This window comes from Nestor notabilis, unplaced genomic scaffold, assembly GCF_000696875.1.
Source record: "Nestor notabilis isolate BGI_N333 unplaced genomic scaffold, ASM69687v1 Scaffold33402, whole genome shotgun sequence".
Classification (NCBI taxonomy): domain Eukaryota; kingdom Metazoa; phylum Chordata; class Aves; order Psittaciformes; family Psittacidae; genus Nestor; species Nestor notabilis.
The window spans coordinates 1,744-21,522 of NW_009917547.1; the positions used below are offsets into that span (position 1 = coordinate 1,744).

At 36.1% G+C, this 19,779-nt stretch overlaps 1 protein-coding gene across 4 annotated transcripts; it reads right to left on the reverse strand.

Moving 5' to 3' along the window:
* Window positions 1-1,764: 1,764 nt before the first annotated feature.
* Window positions 1,765-18,329, reverse strand: BCLAF1 (BCL2-associated transcription factor 1). 4 transcript variants are annotated; one of them, XM_010009288.1, is made up of 11 exons: window positions 18,204-18,329; window positions 16,459-17,364; window positions 14,331-14,477; window positions 14,050-14,219; window positions 11,265-11,370; window positions 10,259-10,343; window positions 9,375-9,550; window positions 8,074-8,254; window positions 4,191-4,337; window positions 2,285-2,494; window positions 1,765-2,136 (listed from the first exon to the last, which is right to left on the reverse strand). In XM_010009288.1, exons 1-11 carry the CDS (start codon window positions 18,305-18,307, stop codon window positions 2,131-2,133), a joined length of 2,238 nt encoding a protein of 745 aa, XP_010007590.1. In that variant the 5' UTR covers window positions 18,308-18,329; the 3' UTR covers window positions 1,765-2,130. The 4 variants fall into 4 exon arrangements, with proteins under 4 accessions (XP_010007590.1, XP_010007587.1, XP_010007588.1 ...); XM_010009285.1 differs by having other exon boundaries at window positions 14,331-15,002; XM_010009286.1 differs by lacking the exon at window positions 4,191-4,337 and having other exon boundaries at window positions 14,331-15,002.
* Window positions 18,330-19,779: the final 1,450 nt, after the last annotated feature.

Here is a 19,779-nt window from a genome sequence, read left to right on the forward strand (position 1 = left end):
TTTACCACCTTACAAGAGATGCAAAATGCACTGAACTTCCATTCACGACAGTCACACTACCTCAGGGGCACCAAAACATGTTTTTTCTTATCGCAACAGTGAAAATTCATTATTCATGTGTAAGTAGTAAGTGCTGAAGCATTGGCTTTGGATTGTGAAATAAAATCTCAACTCCCACTTTGTTTCTTGTAGATGTCTGACAGACTGCAACTTGCACCTTTGCTTAGATTATCTTAACTCAAGCACTTTTAAAACGTATTTATGACTGTCACCATGTGTTCTGTAATCAACAAATGACATTTTTAATGAACTGCACTGAAATTCAGGATAACAAAAAAAGGATTTTTATGATCTAAGCTATAGACCGGTCTGTAGGACTAAATGCCATTATCAAAGCAATCCCTGCCAGATTTCCTTGGACATTCAACTGAAGCAGAAAACTTGAATCTGTCTCATCATGCTGGAACTGTCTGGCCTTATGACACACAGATCACAGCAATCCACTTTCAATTTGACCTAGATGATAAAAATTATCTGTCCTAAGGTTATGACACTTCATGTGTATCTTGGTCCTCTTAGTTTCAGACTGATGTTAAATTTCACTTCATTAGGACAGATTTTGACACTGCTGCCCAGTTTGTTTTGCTCCTTTTCTTTGCTTATTCTGATTTAACATACACAAAGTCTGTGTGAGCTTTGCTAAGAAGTCCAAGGAATAATCAGTTTTACTCTACAAACAGCTATTAAAAGATGCACTGTACATGTAAAAGCAAGTTCTGCAACAACAGAACAGTTTGCCTAAACCTCCTAAAACATGAGGCAGGAATGACCCTTTAGTAACTATTTCCCTTTCTACACAGATGCTGGCAAGCTAGTATGATCTGAAATATAGTTTCCTCAACTACTGTTAGGATAAGTGATAGTACTACATTTTTCTGCCTTCTACTATTTAATTTGGATAGGGCAGCTGGTTTACTAGTCCCTAACAGTAAAGCCAGTAACAGGGCATACATATATAAATGTATTCTACAAAAACACCTCTACCAAAGGTTTTCCTCTCCCCCTCCCCTCCCTTTTTTCATTTTTCTTTTTTAAGGGCAGTATGCCATTCCAAGGGGCAGACTAAGAACAACTACACTTTAAACTCCATATAATATTAAGATTTACTGTATCTACAGCAGTCTGAGGAAGAAAAACTTAAGTAATCTTGTATCAGACTGTCCTTGTTCTGGTAATTTAAATGTGTTACTGGCATACTTAATATTCTGTAGCTTAGAAGTGTACCTACCACCAAACCAAGTTTGTGGGCTTGTTGCTTTTGTTTAAAAAGCCAACCAACCAAAACAACCGCAGGCTAGCTTCTATACTCTGGCTACAAAAATACTAGAAGCACACCTATTTAAACATTAGCATTGAAGAAAGTGTCACTTCTCACACCTTTTGCTAACTGAACTTTTACCACTGAGCTGTAACTTCAAATTTACACACGCTGTAAAATGGAGTACCAAAGAAAGGTACTTCCAGGGCACTGTAATGGAGCTTACACTTTACAGAATGGTTTAGTATACCTGAAGTATCTTTAAAGATTAAGGTTTTAATTTATCTTGTTTTACCTTTTGAGTGATTTTTGTGGTGTTTTTTTTTTGCACAACTGTCTGTACTTAAGCTATGACTGGATAACTACCTTTAAATACAGTACTTATAAAAAGGCAACACAGAAGTAGTAATCAGTTTATAAAAAATGCTGCTCCAAGATTTCAGGTGTGCAGAGCTGTAAGTTTACTTCAGAATAAAACACAGACATAGGGGAGAATCAAAACTTTTAGAGTTGTACTTGACCATATATTTGGACAAAGCAGAATTACACTGCATATAACAAACAGTAAAATTTCTTAAAAGTTGTTACAAATATTTTACTTTCTACCTGTACGATCATTAACATAGTTTACTATATCAAGATTTTTTTTCTAAAGGCTTAAAACAAAAACAATCCCTCTAAACTACTTTCCAACAGTAAAATTTAAGTAAAATGCTTACATTCATTTGACAACAAAAAAAAAAAAAAACATATTAAAAATGTTGGGTTGGTGGTGCAAGAGCTGCTCTTTCAGCTACAGCTTTCTTCCAGGGTTATTCCTGTTGAAAAAAAGAAAAGAGTCTTCTTGTAAAATGTTAATTAATGCAAGCTCCAAAACCTTTTAACATGATCCCCCCTCACACCCACACAATCATCTCAGATACTGCAAGATAAACTGTCTAATCTGCAATTCACTAAACAGTTTACCTTTTCCTCTTTGCGTCTGTCCTTTTCTTCATTATTCTCAATCGTTTCTTCTTCATCTTCCACAATTCCATCCCCTTGGTATTTGTCATGTGTCCACTTCGGACTGCTACCTGACTTCTTGAAGCTAAAACGCCCTCTGCCACGCTGGAAAGTACCACGGCCTCTTCCTCTTTTGGCCCAGTAATCCACACCATCGTCTCTGTCGTCATGCTACAATAATAACAGACAAAGACCAAGGTTAGAACACCTCTTAAATGTACCTCTTCAATGTACCCCTTAAATGTTAGTACTCTAGATTAAATTTATACTATACAGAGAAAACAAAACAAAACAAAAACCCCAAACAATTAAGAGAACTTTTTAACAGTTCAGATCATAACAAATTGTTTTAATAGCCCTTATTAGCTGTGGATCTACTCAAATGTTTGTGAGTACCAAATCAGTTATCTGTCACTTCAGTCAGAATAAAGTAACTTTCTGAGTTACTTTGAGTAACTTTTTGAGTTTTGAGAAAAAAATATTTGTGATTTTTAAAGAAAGCAGCTCTAGGAACGTGCTAGGATTTCTTATTTTTACTTCAAAGCAAAGATAGAATTCTCTATACTTTTTAAAGGAGGGTAACTGAAGGCAGTTTTCAGAAACCCTGCTTCACCTGTACAACACAGGGAAAATGAAGTTTAAATTGTTCAAATCTGACATTAACAGCAGTTGAGTTTCTTTTGTTCATTAGCTTAAATTTTGCTATCTTGCTACCAAATGTAAGCTTACATAGTTTGGTTAATCTTCTGACAATCAACCCATGCACTGCATGAACACTACTGACAATTATTTCATATGAAAAAGGTTTATATTTAGAAGAGTGAGGTACACTTGCTTCAACATCTGCTCTTTTTACTTGTGATTTGGAAAGAAATCTGAACTATTAAACACATACCACACCTATATAAAGCAGTTTATTAACAATTATGTGTTAAGAACAGTTAATGGGTGGCTTTTTTTTTTTTATTAAAAAGACATTTTTAGGTGTAAGAAAAAAATTTGATACAATTACTTGTTCTAGCTATTACAGAATTTCTGAATTAACAGATTATCATATCTTTCTGCTTACAGATCAGAAAGGTTTATATAAATGTGGGGAGATGGAGGAGAACTCTTTGTACAAACATCCAAACTTTGACTGCATTATTTCTTGGATTAACTGTTAATATGTATGTGACAAGCTACAATGCTTTAGGAGAAAGTCTAATCTTCCCTACTTAACATTTTTCCACAGTAAAACAATATCCTTAGAAATTTGTACTGTTAAGGAAATCACTAGAAGAGAAGGTACGTGTTCAGCATACTACACTACTTACTGAGTACGTAGTAAGTGTTACTTACTTACTTACTTACATCAACAGTCCTTCTTTCATAATCCAGATGGGGGAAAAATGCAAAGTAACATGATTTTATGACTATCACACTACTCAGCTAACAGAAGGACTGCTAATAACAGAGTCATCCTACATACATCCACAAATACTGTCAGCTTTTCCTGATCTTCCACTATTGCAGACTTCCAGACAAAGGTAAGACAAAACCTGAATGCCATATAGACATAAATCCAGGAAAACACAATACAAGTATTTTCCATTCAAAATTAAGTTTAGTAATTTTAGTCTGAGTCTGCCTTCTTCCCCAATCACTGATGAAGGTTTTGGACATCAATTCTGTGTCAGGCCCCAGTTACTGCCACAGCCTGCTGCAAAAAAAACACAAAAGCAGCAGAACCAGGCACTCCAACAATCCTGCTATCCTCACATTTATGTAACTTAAGTCCCTCTCCGTACATGCATGCTACTTCTACACTTGTAGAAAGTTTGAAAAAGCAAAAGCATGCATAAGGTATCGAGTTCTCCACACCCACCAAGAAGTATTTCTTGCTTTTTGGGGTATATTCAGGATCCCATTCCTCTTCCTTCGGTCTCTTCTGAAAAGTAGTATTTGAGTTGCTGGGACCAGTATTTGTTCCAGCAAAGACTCCTCTGGCTCTTCCTCTGCCCCTAATTCGAAACTGATTAACCAAGATGTCATTTAATCCATTTACATAAAACCACAAAGAAGAGTTCATGTTCTCTATTACTGAAAATGCTTTCTGTGCTTAATTACAGTATCTGCAAGTGTAAAACCATTTTCAATTTGACATGTTACCTTAATCTATTCAAGCATTCACCTTGAAATAATGATTCTATTCAACTTAATTGAAACACATTTGAGTTCTTGACATAAATTGACCCACAACCACCAAAATGAAATTTCCTTTGACTGCTGGTAAACCAGTGTGTTGCAACAAAAGGTCAGAAGAAGCTTCTGAAGCTGTTCACAGACAAAAACAAACAGAAAAACTAGATTGAAAAAGGTAGAATACTGTCAGGGGGAAAAGAAATGTAATTTATGGAGTCAGTCGTATTGGTTATGAAGAACTGTTTCTAGAATACATACAAACAATGCAGTTTTCAAATAAATATATCCACTTCGTGTTACTGAAACATTTTCAATATTCAGAAATGTACGTTAGGCAAATTGTATTTCAAATGAATGATTTCATTACTATGATCAACAGTATGTACTGTACAGAGCAGCAATGCTTGAAGTGAAAAACAAGGTCCTAATTTATAATGAATTAAGAGGACTTTAAAATGATATGCAGAGAAGTCTTACAGCAATAAAGAAAATACTCAACCCAGAATACACTAAGTAATATATACAGTTCCCTTAGCATGTAAATTTTTAGCTTGTAAAGAACATTAAACAAGAGTTTATATCCTCCATTCAAGGAGAGAACAAAGGTTAGGCTGGGAAGATAGACTGCTAAAACCTGCAGTTCCTATGGAACACGATTTCCATGAACAGCCCACTTAAACGCACAGAACTGGGGCTTCAAAGTAACTCTAAAAAAATATGACTGGAAATTTATTTATTAAAAGTAAGTATGTTCCATAAACATAGAAAAAAAACAAACAAAAAAAACCCCTAACTTGAAAGGACTTAGTTTCGTAAAGCTCCAACACTTCTATTGCTGAATTTATGCTGGACAGTTTTAAAAGTACTCTGAAATCAAAGAGGCTAAAAATCAATCTGTAAAAGGCTCCTAAGAACTACCAAAAAACGGGTAGGGGAAAGGGAGAGGGAAAGTGTGTAAGAAACGAAACACCCAAAACCCTGCTTAGAAAATCAGCTGGAAAAGTGGCAGACTATCACCAAAAAGAAAAACCCACCTGTACAAGAGAGGAAATACTACATGCTTTATTTCCAATAGCTTTGGAACATTTACAAAATTAGGGCACAAACAGCAGTATCACACTAGGGGGGAAAAAAAGATGTAGAGACAAAATTGGCAGGATTTTCAAAAAACGAGAGATAAGCATTTCCTGGTGTTAGGTCCTATGATTAGATTCCCTTCAAGAAAACTATCTACAGCTTGCTTCAACACTGTGTTGACACACTCCTTCCTGCCAGGTCATGTTTCAGGGAAAGAAATCAGGATATGAAGTCTACTGTGGTGTTATATTTATGGGCTAACTTACCGCAAAGACCATCACAAAAAAAAAAAGAAAAAAAAAAAGTAAGTTTTATATAGAAAAACTCCTTTTATACAGAAAACACAGAATTCATTAGGAGCTGGATACTAATGACAGTGTCATTAAAAGATTCTGTTTATCCTTATTTCTGTGTTCCTACTTTAAAACTATTCCTGTTTTATGTACAAGAAACCTAGAATTAAACACTATAGTCTATCAGCAAGTGTTAGTGAAAAATCTTTGCTGATTTAAGATGAAGCTTAGCTTGAAGTCTCCTCCATCCAGCAATCTATGCTTTCTAAGTATATCAAAGCTTCCTGATTTGGGAAGGATTCACAACTAAAACATTTTATTTACTCCAAAAGCAAAGCAGTATTTACTGGAACGCAGCCACTATTAACCTAAATTACAGAACCATTCCTACACTAGCTAGTCTGTATATTTCAATACTACCCAACCTGCATCCCTAAAGAGAACATCTAAGACAGCAGGTTGGCCTACTCAGATTCTGCTGTCCAGGCATCGTTTGTTCAATAAGCCTGTGTGTGACCATGTATTCCCCATTAGGGAACATTAATCAGTTACTGCATAGTCAAGACTGGCAGTCACCACTAGTTAAATTAGAAGTCTATTAAATTTCCAATTCACATCTACTTAAATTTCATGTAAAGTAGCATCTTTTTCACAATGCATACAATCTGGTTTTACAAAGCAGTAAGGCTTCCACCTATTACGAACTTTCTTCAACTGTCTCTCTGACAGGACAGGGGGTTTTAAGTTCTACTTTGTTTAACTCAGTGCCACTAGCTCATATAGCTAGACTGTGCTGATACTGTCCTATCTGATGCCTACACCATGCAAGAATTTACAAATTTATGCCAAACAGATGATACTTAGTATAATCATATTAAAAAAAAAAAAAAAAGAACAAAAACAAAAAAAAAACAAGATGGGAGCAAATGCAGAATTTTTAATGTTAAAAAATTTTGAATGTTTACTTTTCTTCTAAGTAGCTAAAGCTTTTTACATGGAAGATTCAAACCCTAACTCAAGCACGGCACACCCCACACGCATTTCAGAAACCCTCATGTATAGTTCAAAACTTTTTACACTACTACAAACAATTCAGTGTACATTTATACCTGTCAATGCCTTTTAACATTATTTAGTGTTAATTATAGGCTACATGAAGGAACTATTATGAAAGTATGAAATTACTCCTACCCATTATGTAAGTCTATGTGGCAGATTTCCCCCCACCCAAACACCGAACTTTGTTTTGCATTTGTTCTGGTTTTGTTGGGGGCTTTTTGTTCTTGCATGTTATTTTGTATGTGTTTTGGTTTGGGGTTGGCTGGGGTTTTTTTGGTGTGGGTTTGTTTTTCTTTAGGTTGAGGTATTTTTTGGGGGGTTTGGTTTTTGTTTTGTTTTGTTTAAGTCTTCCTTACCTTTTCAAGGCCTCCTTTATTGAATCTTAGTCTTCCCTATTACTACTACATTTCTCAGTTAAATATCAGTAACTATGTTAACACAGAAGTTTTAACGTTAAGATTTTTCTTAAGACTATAGTGGTCAATGTGTTACTTTCCAAATCACAATGCTAAAACACATTCCAGAGCTAAATTAATGAGCTTTCATGCTCACTGTGGGTAGTCCAGACCAAAGAAACACTGGGGGGGGGGGGGAAACCAAAAAACCACAAGTATACCATCTCCTCTCCTCAATACAGCTATTACAAACTTGATGTACATTTTTAAATATGTGCCATTCTCTACTTAACAAGTTGGAGGCATCACAAAGGAGGGCAAAACCAAAGTGACACGGAAAGTGGCAGAAGCTGCAGAGAGTTAAGAGGTAACAAATCACAAGACAATCTTTACAGAAAGGTAATTTTTCAGATCCTGTTAGGAAACAACATAATTACTAAAGAGCAAGGAGGAAGCAAGAAATAATTTTTCCCACCCTTAGGTAGGGTCTCTAGTGGCATACTAATGTATTTGCACACCAATTAACTGCTATTGGGCAGTGCTGGGGGAAAAAAAAAAAAAAAAAAAATAAATCAAGCAACTTTCCAGGTTTGGTACATCACATAAAGGAATTCAAGAATCACTGCTATGAAATAAGTCTAGCCTAACATTAATCACTGCAACGCTTCCTCACTTTATTTGTTGTACGATTACTGTCAGCCAAGTGTTCATGATTCAGGGTAAGAATAAGAGAGCCACTTACAAAGGTGCCTCTTGGCCTGTTAACTCCTGCAAAACCAGAGTATTCTTTCTGTTCGTGGTGGGTTTTGAACTCTTCATCCCTTTCTTTCTTGCAATCCTTTTCTTCTCGAGAGCTGGATGAGGAAGAAGATGGGGAAGAAGATGGGGAGGACCGAGCACGGTCTTGATCTCTTTTTTGTTTACTGAAAAATAAAAAGATACACTGTGTGCTGTTTTAAAAGTACTAGATAGTCTGTAACATGCTATACTAAAACAGGTCTCTTATGAAAAACTATCCCCCTTCTGGTTATAAAATTACATATATGTTATGTATTTCAGGCATTAAGCTGCAGTATAGTCCCACTTTCCAGCCTCCTCTTAATACATTCAAATGCACTAAATGTGTATTATTGCTAGTGAGTTGGAAAGCAGCAGTCTGCAAATAGCAAATACAGCTTTTCTAGGTTTTGATGCCATGAGGAGATTGTTACTTTTAAGATCTGCCTGTCTTCTTAGGCAGAAAAACAGAAGGTGAAGGCAGTTTTACAGAAACTTTACACAGTTCAGTTTGCACACTTGAGAAGATATGGTATGGGCTTCCCTACATTGATGGCTGTAGGGAATTAGCCAGTGGAAGATAATGTGGATACCAAAGTCAGAAAGTAAATGGGAAACAGAAAGCATAAGTAAAAATTCATTGTATATCCAGTACAAAGCAGGGGAAAACATTCCTACAGCAAGACTTTTAGTAACCCCATAGTGGTTCTAATTTGACCCAATTTACAAGATTTTAATATTCTATTCAAAAGAAGGTCATACCTGAAGTAACTCTTACCACTGCTACACAGTATCCACTGAGATAGGCTAACATTTTTTTCTTAAGAAGAGCCCACTGGCTTTATATAAAAAATAACAATTCCCCTTCTCACCCATATTAAAACCTAAGCATCAGTAAGATTCTCATACTCTGGGTGTTATGAGTTGAAAAAGTGCGGAATCAAGCATAACGAACCAAAGTTCTTACACAAACTGTTTATAGAAATGTACTGCATTGAAGTCCAACCTCCTGATGTAGCCTGGATAATAGGACAGATTAATTTGTCATTTTTTTTTCAGTGTTAGCTTGCTATTCCAAAGTTTTTGTCCTCATCCACCATAAGCCGTGTAAAAGACAGATAATACATATTTGCTGTAAAACAAATAATTTTAATTGTTTAAATTTAAATGTTCCATTATACATTGAAAATTGAAAGCAATTAAGCTTACAATTATAAAAGGCTAATTAGAAGCTAAAAAACCTATAAAGGGACTTCAAATATTTACCTGTCATCTTTGTAAGATTTGTAATCCTTGTAATCTTTTGGAGTTTTCTCCTGCTTTCTTGACCCACTGGATTCCCTGGAACCCTTTGAGTCTCCTCGTTCTTTACTTCGCTCTTTTCTACGTCGGTCAATGTCATGCCGAAGATCAGCAGAATCGCATCTTAATTTTTTATCTCCCTGTAAACAAATATGTATTTTGGAACAAAATTTTGAAATAAAACATCCAGAAGAAAAGCTGAACAAAAAGGCAAGTCGTGCATCGATTTTCAGAAAAGATAGAATTTACCTATTTTTCAACAAACTCTTCAGCAGACAAATTGACTTTAAGTGAACGCCTTTTACATGCAATGGCTAGATCTAAAAAAAGAACAGCTAAGAATTTCAGTTTCAAACAAGCATTCCCATCAAGCCAACGAGGTATCTCGTTTTTCATGCAGACAGACCATAATACATGGTTTAGGAGAATGTTCAGGAAAGTTCATTTCTTCTGGTGAATTGATTTAAGAGAGTACAAGTGCCTTTATAATTCAACCATACTACCCACTGACCACCTCAGCAGTTCCCCCCAGACCTTTCTATCTTTGCTCTTTGGCAGCTTAGTGTCACAAAAATGGCCAAGTTATGTCCAAGAAGAAAGGTAGAAGAAGACCTGACCTTACATGCCACGTTATCAATACAGTAAAATCATGCTACGTAAACTGGCTTCTTGGTAACATGTTCTACTCAAAGGAAAAAAAATAAAAAATAAAAAAAATGTTCTAACTGCAAGACAAAGACAATAAATACAAATTATTTTTGCATTGGTATACACAAACACCGAGCTGAAATCAGATTTAAAGGGAAATAAGTTTAGAAATACAGATGGGACATTTACTTCAAACCTACTTTTTGACTTTCTTCTTTAAAGACTCTCTCTTCACCTGTTAAACGGGTATGCTTCCTCAGGGTACTTGGAGAGATGTCAATCCGCCTAAACGTAAAATAAAAGCAGTGTCTTGCCATGTGTGTATGTGACTGTTAATGGCCTCAGACATTTCTTTTCCACAGAAAACTGAGAAACAAGCTGTTTTTGCAGTAGACCAAACTTTCTGCATATAAAGCCCCACCATCAGAATACAAAAACCAGACTAAAAATTAAAACCTTGGTTCTGCTTTGTGTAAAATACGCTAAACACACAAACCGGCAGTTTGATTTTTCACATTTTAAGTACAGCTTTGAAGATGCAAAAAACATTTAACGAATTATTTCAAAAGATCAGTGTATGTGGCCAGTTGCCACCCCTCCTCCCAGAAGTTATCAACACTATGCTGTAAAGTCAAAAATACTTGACTGTTAGGGAAACTTGTAAAGCTAGATACTTGAGTACGGAGATAATATATCCTCACATTCAACACAAATATAGTACAGTGCATCATAAAACTATAGCACATGTTAACAAACTACACCTGCATGCCCACTTTCTTACCTTTCAGCCTCTCAAGAGTTTTCAAAAAACCTGCTGTAAATTAACACACATAAAACCTAAAGTAGTATGAGATGGAACATTTCACACTGAAGAATAAAAGATGCATGTACAGAGCTTCTTTTCATCTTCCAAGACATATGCCCCTCAATATCTGAGCACTGCATGTAAGAAAAGTAAATATATCCCAAATGAGATACACAGGTAGAAAAGACATCTGCTACAAAACCAAAGATGAAGCCAGACTTGGCTCAGTTGAGTTCTCTTTATGGAAAGGGGTGTTGGTGGGGTTTTCTGGTATTTTGTATTTACACAGAAATTGACACATTACTCCATAAGGATTAGAAAAATTATTTTGGGTTCTCAAAAGAAATAATAGCAGACATTATCTGAAACACAAAGCATCTACATATGCAGTTAACATATACCTATGTATTTCTGGGCTCTTTTGACGGGTGCAGTGTTCTTCAGTAGCTTTTTGATATGCAGTGAACCTCTCATTTAGGGTCATTCCAGCTGACTTGAAGTATTGTTCTGTTGGTTACAATAGAAAAACACTGTTTCATTAGTTTAATTCAACTGACATGTATTTTACTCCTGACAAAGGCAAGTAGCAGGCAAGAAACAAAGTATTTTCAATAAATCTATCAGGACGAGCAAATGTGGTGTTTTCCCTATTTTTACACATTCTGGAACCCAAAGAAAATAACAGTGCACAGCATCACTGCAAGTCTACTTATAATTATGCCATGACTGTACTGTATCTAATTCAGGCATAATTTACTGATTAAACCTGCATTTTCAGTAACATTTTTCTCTAATGAAAGAGAAAGGAGCAATTTCTTAACAGTTATACTTTGTCCACAAGAGAAAATGAAATTATTTTGAGTCATGAATACTTGCAGTAAGTATATTTTACTATTTATCTTTAACTTAAGAGTTAATTGAGAAAAAACACAAGTAATATATGCTTCAGTAACTACATGTATGACCTAACAAGTAATTTCTTAAAGGAATAGAATTTCTTGATTTGAAGCTGTGATGATAAACAATCCAAGACAATTAACACACCTATATGTAAATAAATTCATTTAAGCATCTGGCATCTTGGCAAACTTGGACAACTTCTGACAAATTTTCTCTTTCCTTCAGAGACAGTTAAATTAGCAACAGCAAAACTCAGTTTTAAAACCAGCTCAACAAACGTGTTTAAATGTAATATAGAAATACATAAAGTCATGAGCTATGAAATGTTACATATGAAGCAAGCTATCTGCTTAACAGGTCAACATACATCTGTATCAACTTACCGCCCGGCATCCAGTATTTTCTCATAACCAACCATTAAAACTTGAAACGGCCACTACAAGGGTAGTGCCTCAATCATAATTCCACCAAACACAGGAATTTGAGCTAGCAACTCTGTTTTTATGCCATTTTTGCCAGGAAGACAGAAGGTTCAACTTTGCCTGTTTGGCATCTGTATCTTTCAACAGCTATTTTACTTTTGTAACATGGATTTTGCCATTTCAAAACACATTCCAGGACCTAGTTACAATGAAAAAGAAAACATCACTGGGCATTTTCAGCTCTACATTAAAAAAGAGCTGTTCAGACTGGTCGCATCACACCAATAATGAACATTACTTCCATTTGTCAAGAGTTACTAAAATCTGATCACAGACCACAGTAAATTTGAAACTTAAAGAGAAGTTCTGCTTTCAAAAACAACTGTAACTGTACATGTTCTAGTAACTTGACCAGATAGGCTCTTAAACTATTACATTTACCAGGTATTTAACATACAAGAGTTTACAGAAAAACAGTCTATACTGTGATCAGCATGTGTGAGTTTCAGCAAAATTATTTCCCCTACAGCCTACATATGCACCATATAAGCAAAAACTTACAGAAACTCTCACTGGATTGAGCCTTAAATCTCTTTACACATCAACAAAATAGATGCTTTCAAAACAAACTCTAAACAGGTGTCCCAGTAAGAACTTTTTCCATCTAATACCTTATCACATCTATTACTGCTATTACTTTCTTCTTTACAAGTCATTCAAAATGCAGAAAATCATTTGACTTCAGTAATTTGGATTTTGCCAACAAAACAAGGCTTTCACTGGAACCTTAGCATATTCTAGCACACAAATCTTTGAGATTTTGAAAGCTAAAGCATCTTAAAAAACAAGGCTTAGTGATAGATATGCTTAATTAAGTCTTTTCACATTCCCTCTTTGTATGATGATACAGCAAAATTAATTTCACCATCAAGTTCTTCTGTATTATCCCAGTACATTACACACAAGAGCAAGACAACAGCCCACATAAATAAAGTAAATACTATAGAGAAAAAAGCATTTAAGGAACTCTCCAGACATCCTCACAGGATTTTAAGGAATTATCAATTTTTCCCACCAGAAAACTTTGACTGAATATGGGACCTAAACTAAATAGATCTACTTTGATGGTCCAGGTTTTGGGGTTAGGGTTTTTTTTTTGTGATGGTTGGTTGAGGTTTGTGGGTTTTTTTCAGTTGTTTATATTAGGCAGCAGCCACTACTGATAAATCAGAAAATCGTTAGTGTATAATTTATTTTATGGAGGTTTATTTAGCCACTGCCAAGTTCCTCTAAGTGAAATTCCTGGCTCCAGCACTACAATATTGTCAAAAAGGAATAAAATGAAACATCCCAGTGTATTTTAGTACCATTTAGAGCGCAATTTTTCTTACATCTTATTGAGACAAAAAACCTGTTCTAGTAAGAACCTGGAAATGAGCTTTAGGGTGCTACAAAAGGAATGCCATTGTACTGACAGTGCAAAAGAGACCTGTCAACCCACACTACACCACTGAATATAAAATTGTATGCAGAGCCACTAAAATAAGGCTAAGTAAGACTGATGTAGTATGTTTAAAATACACTGCAAATAATCGAACTTCATACGCTGCTTAGCTCAAAAACTTATCCAGAAACACAGTATGCCTGCTATTATGCCTCTACACAACTTCTGTTTTGTTGGGGTTTTTTTAATACCAGCTTCTGTGGCTATTATTTTTCTAATTATTTTTACATGTACCTCAAAAGGAAGAAAATCTGACTACATCAACATTAGAAGAGGGCTGAGATCTTCCTGTACTAGAGACAGCAAACAGGCTTAAATAAAGTTGTCAGACGTGTCTGCTATGATAAACTGAACACGTACCTTTGACATGATGAACCAATGACACAATATGCTGAATAAATGATTCTGACGTGCTTTTGCTGGCCTGTGGCAACTTAATGTGGTCAAAGATGGATCGGAACTCTTGCTCCTTCTTGACGGAATGGACAAGTGTGCTAGCAAGCAGCCTGTCTTTAGTCAAGGAAGCAGGTCTAAAATGCATCAACAAAAGAGAAACACACAAAAAGAAACCACTAGTTTAAATAAAGATGAATGACAGTGCAGGCAGGTGGAGAACCACATTGTAAAGCGGAATAATTTACCTATTGGAATCATCAAGAGGTACTGGTGCCATTTTGAGTTTAACTTCAGGACGATGGGAGTCACTGGCTATCATTTTGATCCTAAGTGGGCTCTCCTCTCTGAAGGTGGATTTTTCTCTCGCATCCAGATTCTTGTGTAGAGGGGGACTGTAATCAAAGAGTTCTTTGAGCTTTTCAGACTTTACCTGCTCAGGTGACTGAGTTTCTTTCTTCATCATTAGTCTCTCAGCACTCTTGTCTTCTTCCTTGTGCTTATCTTTTGTTGCGCTAGGCCTTTCCACTACATAGCCAGTCTCTTTAAGCTTATAACTTTTCTCATCTCTAAATCCATCGCTCTCTCTATTGCCCTTGATTGGTATTTTAGATTTGTATTTGGCTCCTTCCTCCTCAGCATTCCGGTGAGATGCAGTAGGAAAATTTTTACCCTGATCTGCCAAGACAGACTTTCTGAACTGTCTGTAATCCTCTGTCTCCTCAGTGTCCTCCCCTTCAGAGTCATTAAACTTCTCTTTCCCAGGCTCTTTATCAATGAAAAAATCTAAAGTTTCCTGTTCCTCCCATTCCCTTTCTCCCTCTGTCCTCCCTTTTTCTGATCCTCTCTCCTTCTGGGCCTCCTTCTCCCTGGTATTACCCCTATCAAGCAGGTAAACTCTAGACTCTTCATCTGTGTACCTGTGGATAGCAAAGAAGAGACTGGTAACTCTGGATTGCATTCATTCCAGTTCACTTGCATTCCTCTTTTGTGTCAATCCCACACCAAGAAGAAGAAAATACATTCCTCTGATCAATTCAACTTTAGCATGCAACACTTTGCACACTGTTAATACTGTGCCCAGTGTCATCTATGTACTACTGGAGGCATTTGAAGAATATAATGCCTTTCTATAGAACACCAGAAATTCTCTGCTTAAGTTTATAAAAAAAGCTAGTGGTTGGTTCTTTCTTAATCATTTTCTCCTACAGCAGTCATTTTCCCATCAAATTCACATGAAATGTGGTAATTTAGACTGCAATTCTTTTTGTACTTCTTTTAGTGCAAAAGTTAAAGGAATACCATTTTAAAAGTGAATTATTTTCAAGATCCTGCACATTTCTAAAAGAATTTCAAAGTCTGACAGAGGCTTAATGCATTCATTATATTGTATATAAGCAAGGAACCTTTAAAAGGCTGCTCTCCCAAACATGGAAACACACCAGTTAATTAGTTCAGCCACTGCCTTATCTATACACTATTTTCACATACGTCTGAATATATTCACTGACTCCAGCACATCAAATCCAGGGGAAGTAATATTTTTGATCTAAGCAATATGTTTTTACATAATAAATCACTGACTGGACAAATTCATTTAGAAGCCTACAATCAAATCTATATAGTATAGTCATAGCTTTGCTCTCCAATTCATTTTATGAGAAATCCCCTGAAGTGCAAGTCACATTAAAAAGGAACTGTAATGTCAGTAAAATTCTTACAACTTTTAAAATTATTACTGTATCAAACATTCTAAGAGTAAGCCGAAGAATTTTATGTTAACTGGAAAATATATATTGAATTTTAAATATGTCATTCTTTCACATCAGTGGTATTCTTGGAACATAATTCTAAGACCTACTCTTTTCCATGAGTAATACAAGTCAAGACATCAAAGTTGCACCACACAATTAGCAATCAATGCTGTTTATGTTAACAAAGAAATCATTGTACCACATCTGCATTTTTAGATTTCCAAAGAATTTGCATTTCAAACTACACGAAGCATTACAATTTTAAAATACTTGAACAGAATTCTGTATCAAACGAGCGAGTCTGATGCACTCACTATTCCAATTAAGATTTTCTTAACAGTAAATAGAGCATAAGAAAGTACACTGTAAAGGAAAAGCACAAACCAATTTTTCCTCAAGGATACATGTCCCTATCTCCACTAGCTGACAGCCAAGAACTTGAAGCATCTTAGGAGGAGAAGGCATGTTTCTAGCTAAATTCCAGCCAGACTAAAATTAGCAATATTTATTCCATAGTATTCCTTCCATACTGTGTTTTCCAAGGCATAGTGATGATCTTGCCTAAACTCTACGACAGGGAGCATTTTAAAAGGCAACAGTAGCCTTATAATTTAACTCTTACCTTTTCATAAACTTTCCACCTTTTGCAGTTTCCTGATCACCACCCTCAGGATAAAATGACCGCGCTCGAGCCTCCTCACGCGGAGCACTCTGTGATGGGATTGTCTTTGCAGGGCTTCTCCTCGAAGGGATATGATGCAGTGGGCTATTCTGAGAAGGACTGTAACGGCTAGAACCATTTCCAAGAGAACCAGAGCCAGACCTCTCAGGACTATGTTGAATGGAATGGGAATGTTGAGGTGTGTCCTTTGCTGAGTGGGCTGTACTAAGCAAAGGGGCATCAGAGCAAGATGAACTCTGACTGGGTGGGGTGGCAATTGAAGGACTATGGGGTGACCTTGGACTGTTATCATATGCTGAAAGGCCAGGCCAAATGTCGCCAGAAGCTGCTGATGATTTGTTAAAATCGTCAAGAGACTCTGATGGGTCATGTTCAAATGTATCTTTCTGTTCATCTTGTGATTTATTTTTCAAGGGGCTATCTTGCAAAGGAGCCCCTTCAGTTTTCTTTGCCTGCTTTTCCAGAGACGCACGTCTTTTGGAAGAGACAGGTGATTTGCTGTATGGGGATGAAGAACGAGATGAAGAGGACCTTGGGGACCTGGAAGATCTGTAAGATCGACGAGATCTGCTCCGGGACCTCTGAGAAGACACAGACCTTCGTTTTGGACTTCTGGAACGTGAACGGCCACGCCTAGGACTTCGGGAGTGTCTTCGGTTCCAGACAGGCCTATAACCTCCACGATGGTATCTACCACCTCCTCCTTGATAATACCCTCTACCTCTTCCTCTGTAACCATAGGGACGTCTCATTCCTCTATTATTTCTGTAATCTCTGCGATAATCTCTAGAATAAACACGATCCCTGCTGCGAGATCGTGAATATGTCCTTGACCGAGACCTAGAACTAAAATTAAAAAGCAAACATTAATATTTGACAATTGGAGAGCTGAAAAAGCGCCTTGACAGTAAATGCCACATTTCTCAAATGAAGACAGAATAGTAAAGGAAGTGGACTAACAATCTTAAGGTAACTTCTACAATCTCTTTATTTATTATTTCTGTCTCAAAGGATTATCATAAATGAATAAATGTATCTATACTCCTAAGGACTGTGAAACCTGGACTTCAGCAACACATAATTAAGACATTACTAGCCTCAGTGGCCTGCTCTGCCATTTTATCAGAGATTATCACCACTCTGGAGCATAGCATTCAGTTCCTCAGCCACCATGATTCAGCCTGGAACATAAAATTAAATGACCCCCAGTTTAACATGCCAGCCTGTGGACAGCAGCTGAGGCAGCAGTAAACACTCAATTCAGCCACTTCTTTTATGGAAGAGGATAATGTTCACTAGTAAGAAAGATGAGGAAAAGGCTGGAGGCAACTGAGAAGACAAGATACAGCAAAGCTTATCTGCTGAAGCCTTAAGTTCTCCAGATCTGAAAAGCTGCATGAGAAATAGAGAACAAATCACAGTGAAAGATACCAGAGAAAGAAAGAGGAAGTAAGAAGGGAGAACCAAACAAGCCACAAATCATGAAGAAACATTAGCATTCCAAAATTATCTTGAGATACAGGAAAAGAGAACAAACAGCCAAGTAGGAAACAATCAAAGTAATTGAAATTACATTCAAAGCAGAATTTATCTACTATCTAAAATGAAGTAAAATCCCAGGCTCACTTTTGCCACAACAACTAATACACTAAACCATCTTTCCATGCAGTAAGACATCAACTCACCTGTATCTCTTTTTTCTAGAATGTGATCTGGATCTTGACCTAGAGCTGGAATGAGATCTGGACTTTGATCTTGAAGAATGTGATCTAGAGTTAGATCGACCCATTTTTCCCAGTAGATATACTCCTTCCCAAAAGAAAAAGCAAGGAGGGGAGGGGGGTGGAAAAAGGAAAGCAACTATTTAGAGTCCATGTAAATCACATAAATGAACAAAAGTTTTATATCCTAAAATGAGGTTAGGAAGAGATATAGCATTTCCTAAATCAAAGAACTTTAAAGACAATTTGAGTACATGGAAAGCTCAATCACATTTTAAACAATTTAACATAGCAACAGTGTATGTGGTTTGTCTGAAAAGATGAAAGTATAACAGTAAAAGGTTTTCCAGATTTAATTGCAAACTGATCCTGTAGGAGAAGCAACATAAAAAAACGTTTCTGTAAATTAAGACAAGAAATAACAAGTCTGGACAATCACATGTTTTTATATATTTTAAACAAAATCCTTGTTGTTTGCGTGGTTGATAGTTTCCTTGCATTTCCAATGCACCGATCTTTCTCCAAAAGGACTTCACAATCCCCTAAAATGTACCTTTTACATGTCAAATAAAAAAAAAAAAAAAAGCCCTGAAGTATTCTGTACAGCAGTTGTTGGTTTGAGCCAGGGGTATTATTTCTCTTAACCACACATACTAAAGCTAATCACTCTGATCCGATTTTCCATCAGTCAGTATGCCCACCCTGCATCTTTCTAGGTTAACTTCACTTTTTAAACTACACGTAAAATGGTCAACTTGAGGTTTTTAACAGCTGCTTAGATAACATGGCTTGCAATAGAACTCAACATTTTTCAGCTCAAATTAAGCTATGAAAACTACAGTTATTATAAGGCAATGAATCCTAAAAGAAAATAAACTCATAATATCTTATGTACAGTCATAAATTTAGAATTAGTGTTAACCATAACAAAACAAAACAAACCTTTTCCTTTCAGATCAGTGATTAAAAATCCCCAATTTAATTAACAAAAACCTTTGACCCATACCATTTTCTTTTGAAATTGCCCAGTTTAAAAAAAACAAACAAAAAAAGGGGTCACATTTGACAACCTGAATATAAACTGCACACAAGTAACTACACAATTTCAGGCCTTTGTATGCTTAGCACCTATAATCATCATCATTTCATAATAATTAAAACAAAAATGAGAAAACCGAACATTCAGCTTTTGTACTGCAAACAGGCATGAAAGCCTAAAATCACTGTGTTGAGCTTGTGTTTTCAATGCAACAAGCACTTTCTGTCACAAGGTACTTTATATAATTGAAATATCACCAAGGTAACAAGAAAGATTATGTAAAGGCAAACAAACAGCATTGGAGCTTAATTTAAAGTTAACAAAATTTCAGAGATTTTAGATACCCGTAAGAGAACCCAAAAGAAGCAAGCCCATCAATCTGTCCCCTATCAACAGGTCCCTCCCACCCCAGTAGCACAAGAGTTTGTATAGCCCCAAAGAGATGTAACCTCATCTGAAACTAACCCAGGAAGAAAAAGAAAGAAAAAGAAAGAAAAAGAA

Excerpts from the sequence above, each read along its gene's own strand:
- BCLAF1 (XM_010009285.1), bottom strand. The coding sequence starts at position 18,307 with ATGGGTCGATCTAACTCTAGATCACATTCTTCAAGATCAAAGTCCAGA. Across the intron at positions 11,371-14,049 it reads ATTGGTTCATCATGTCAAAG|AACAATACTTCAAGTCAGCT; the intron begins GTACGTGTTCAG and ends TGTAACCAACAG. Across the intron at positions 9,551-10,258 it reads TTAAAGAAGAAAGTCAAAAA|GGAGATAAAAAATTAAGATG; the intron begins GTAGGTTTGAAG and ends ATTTGTTTACAG.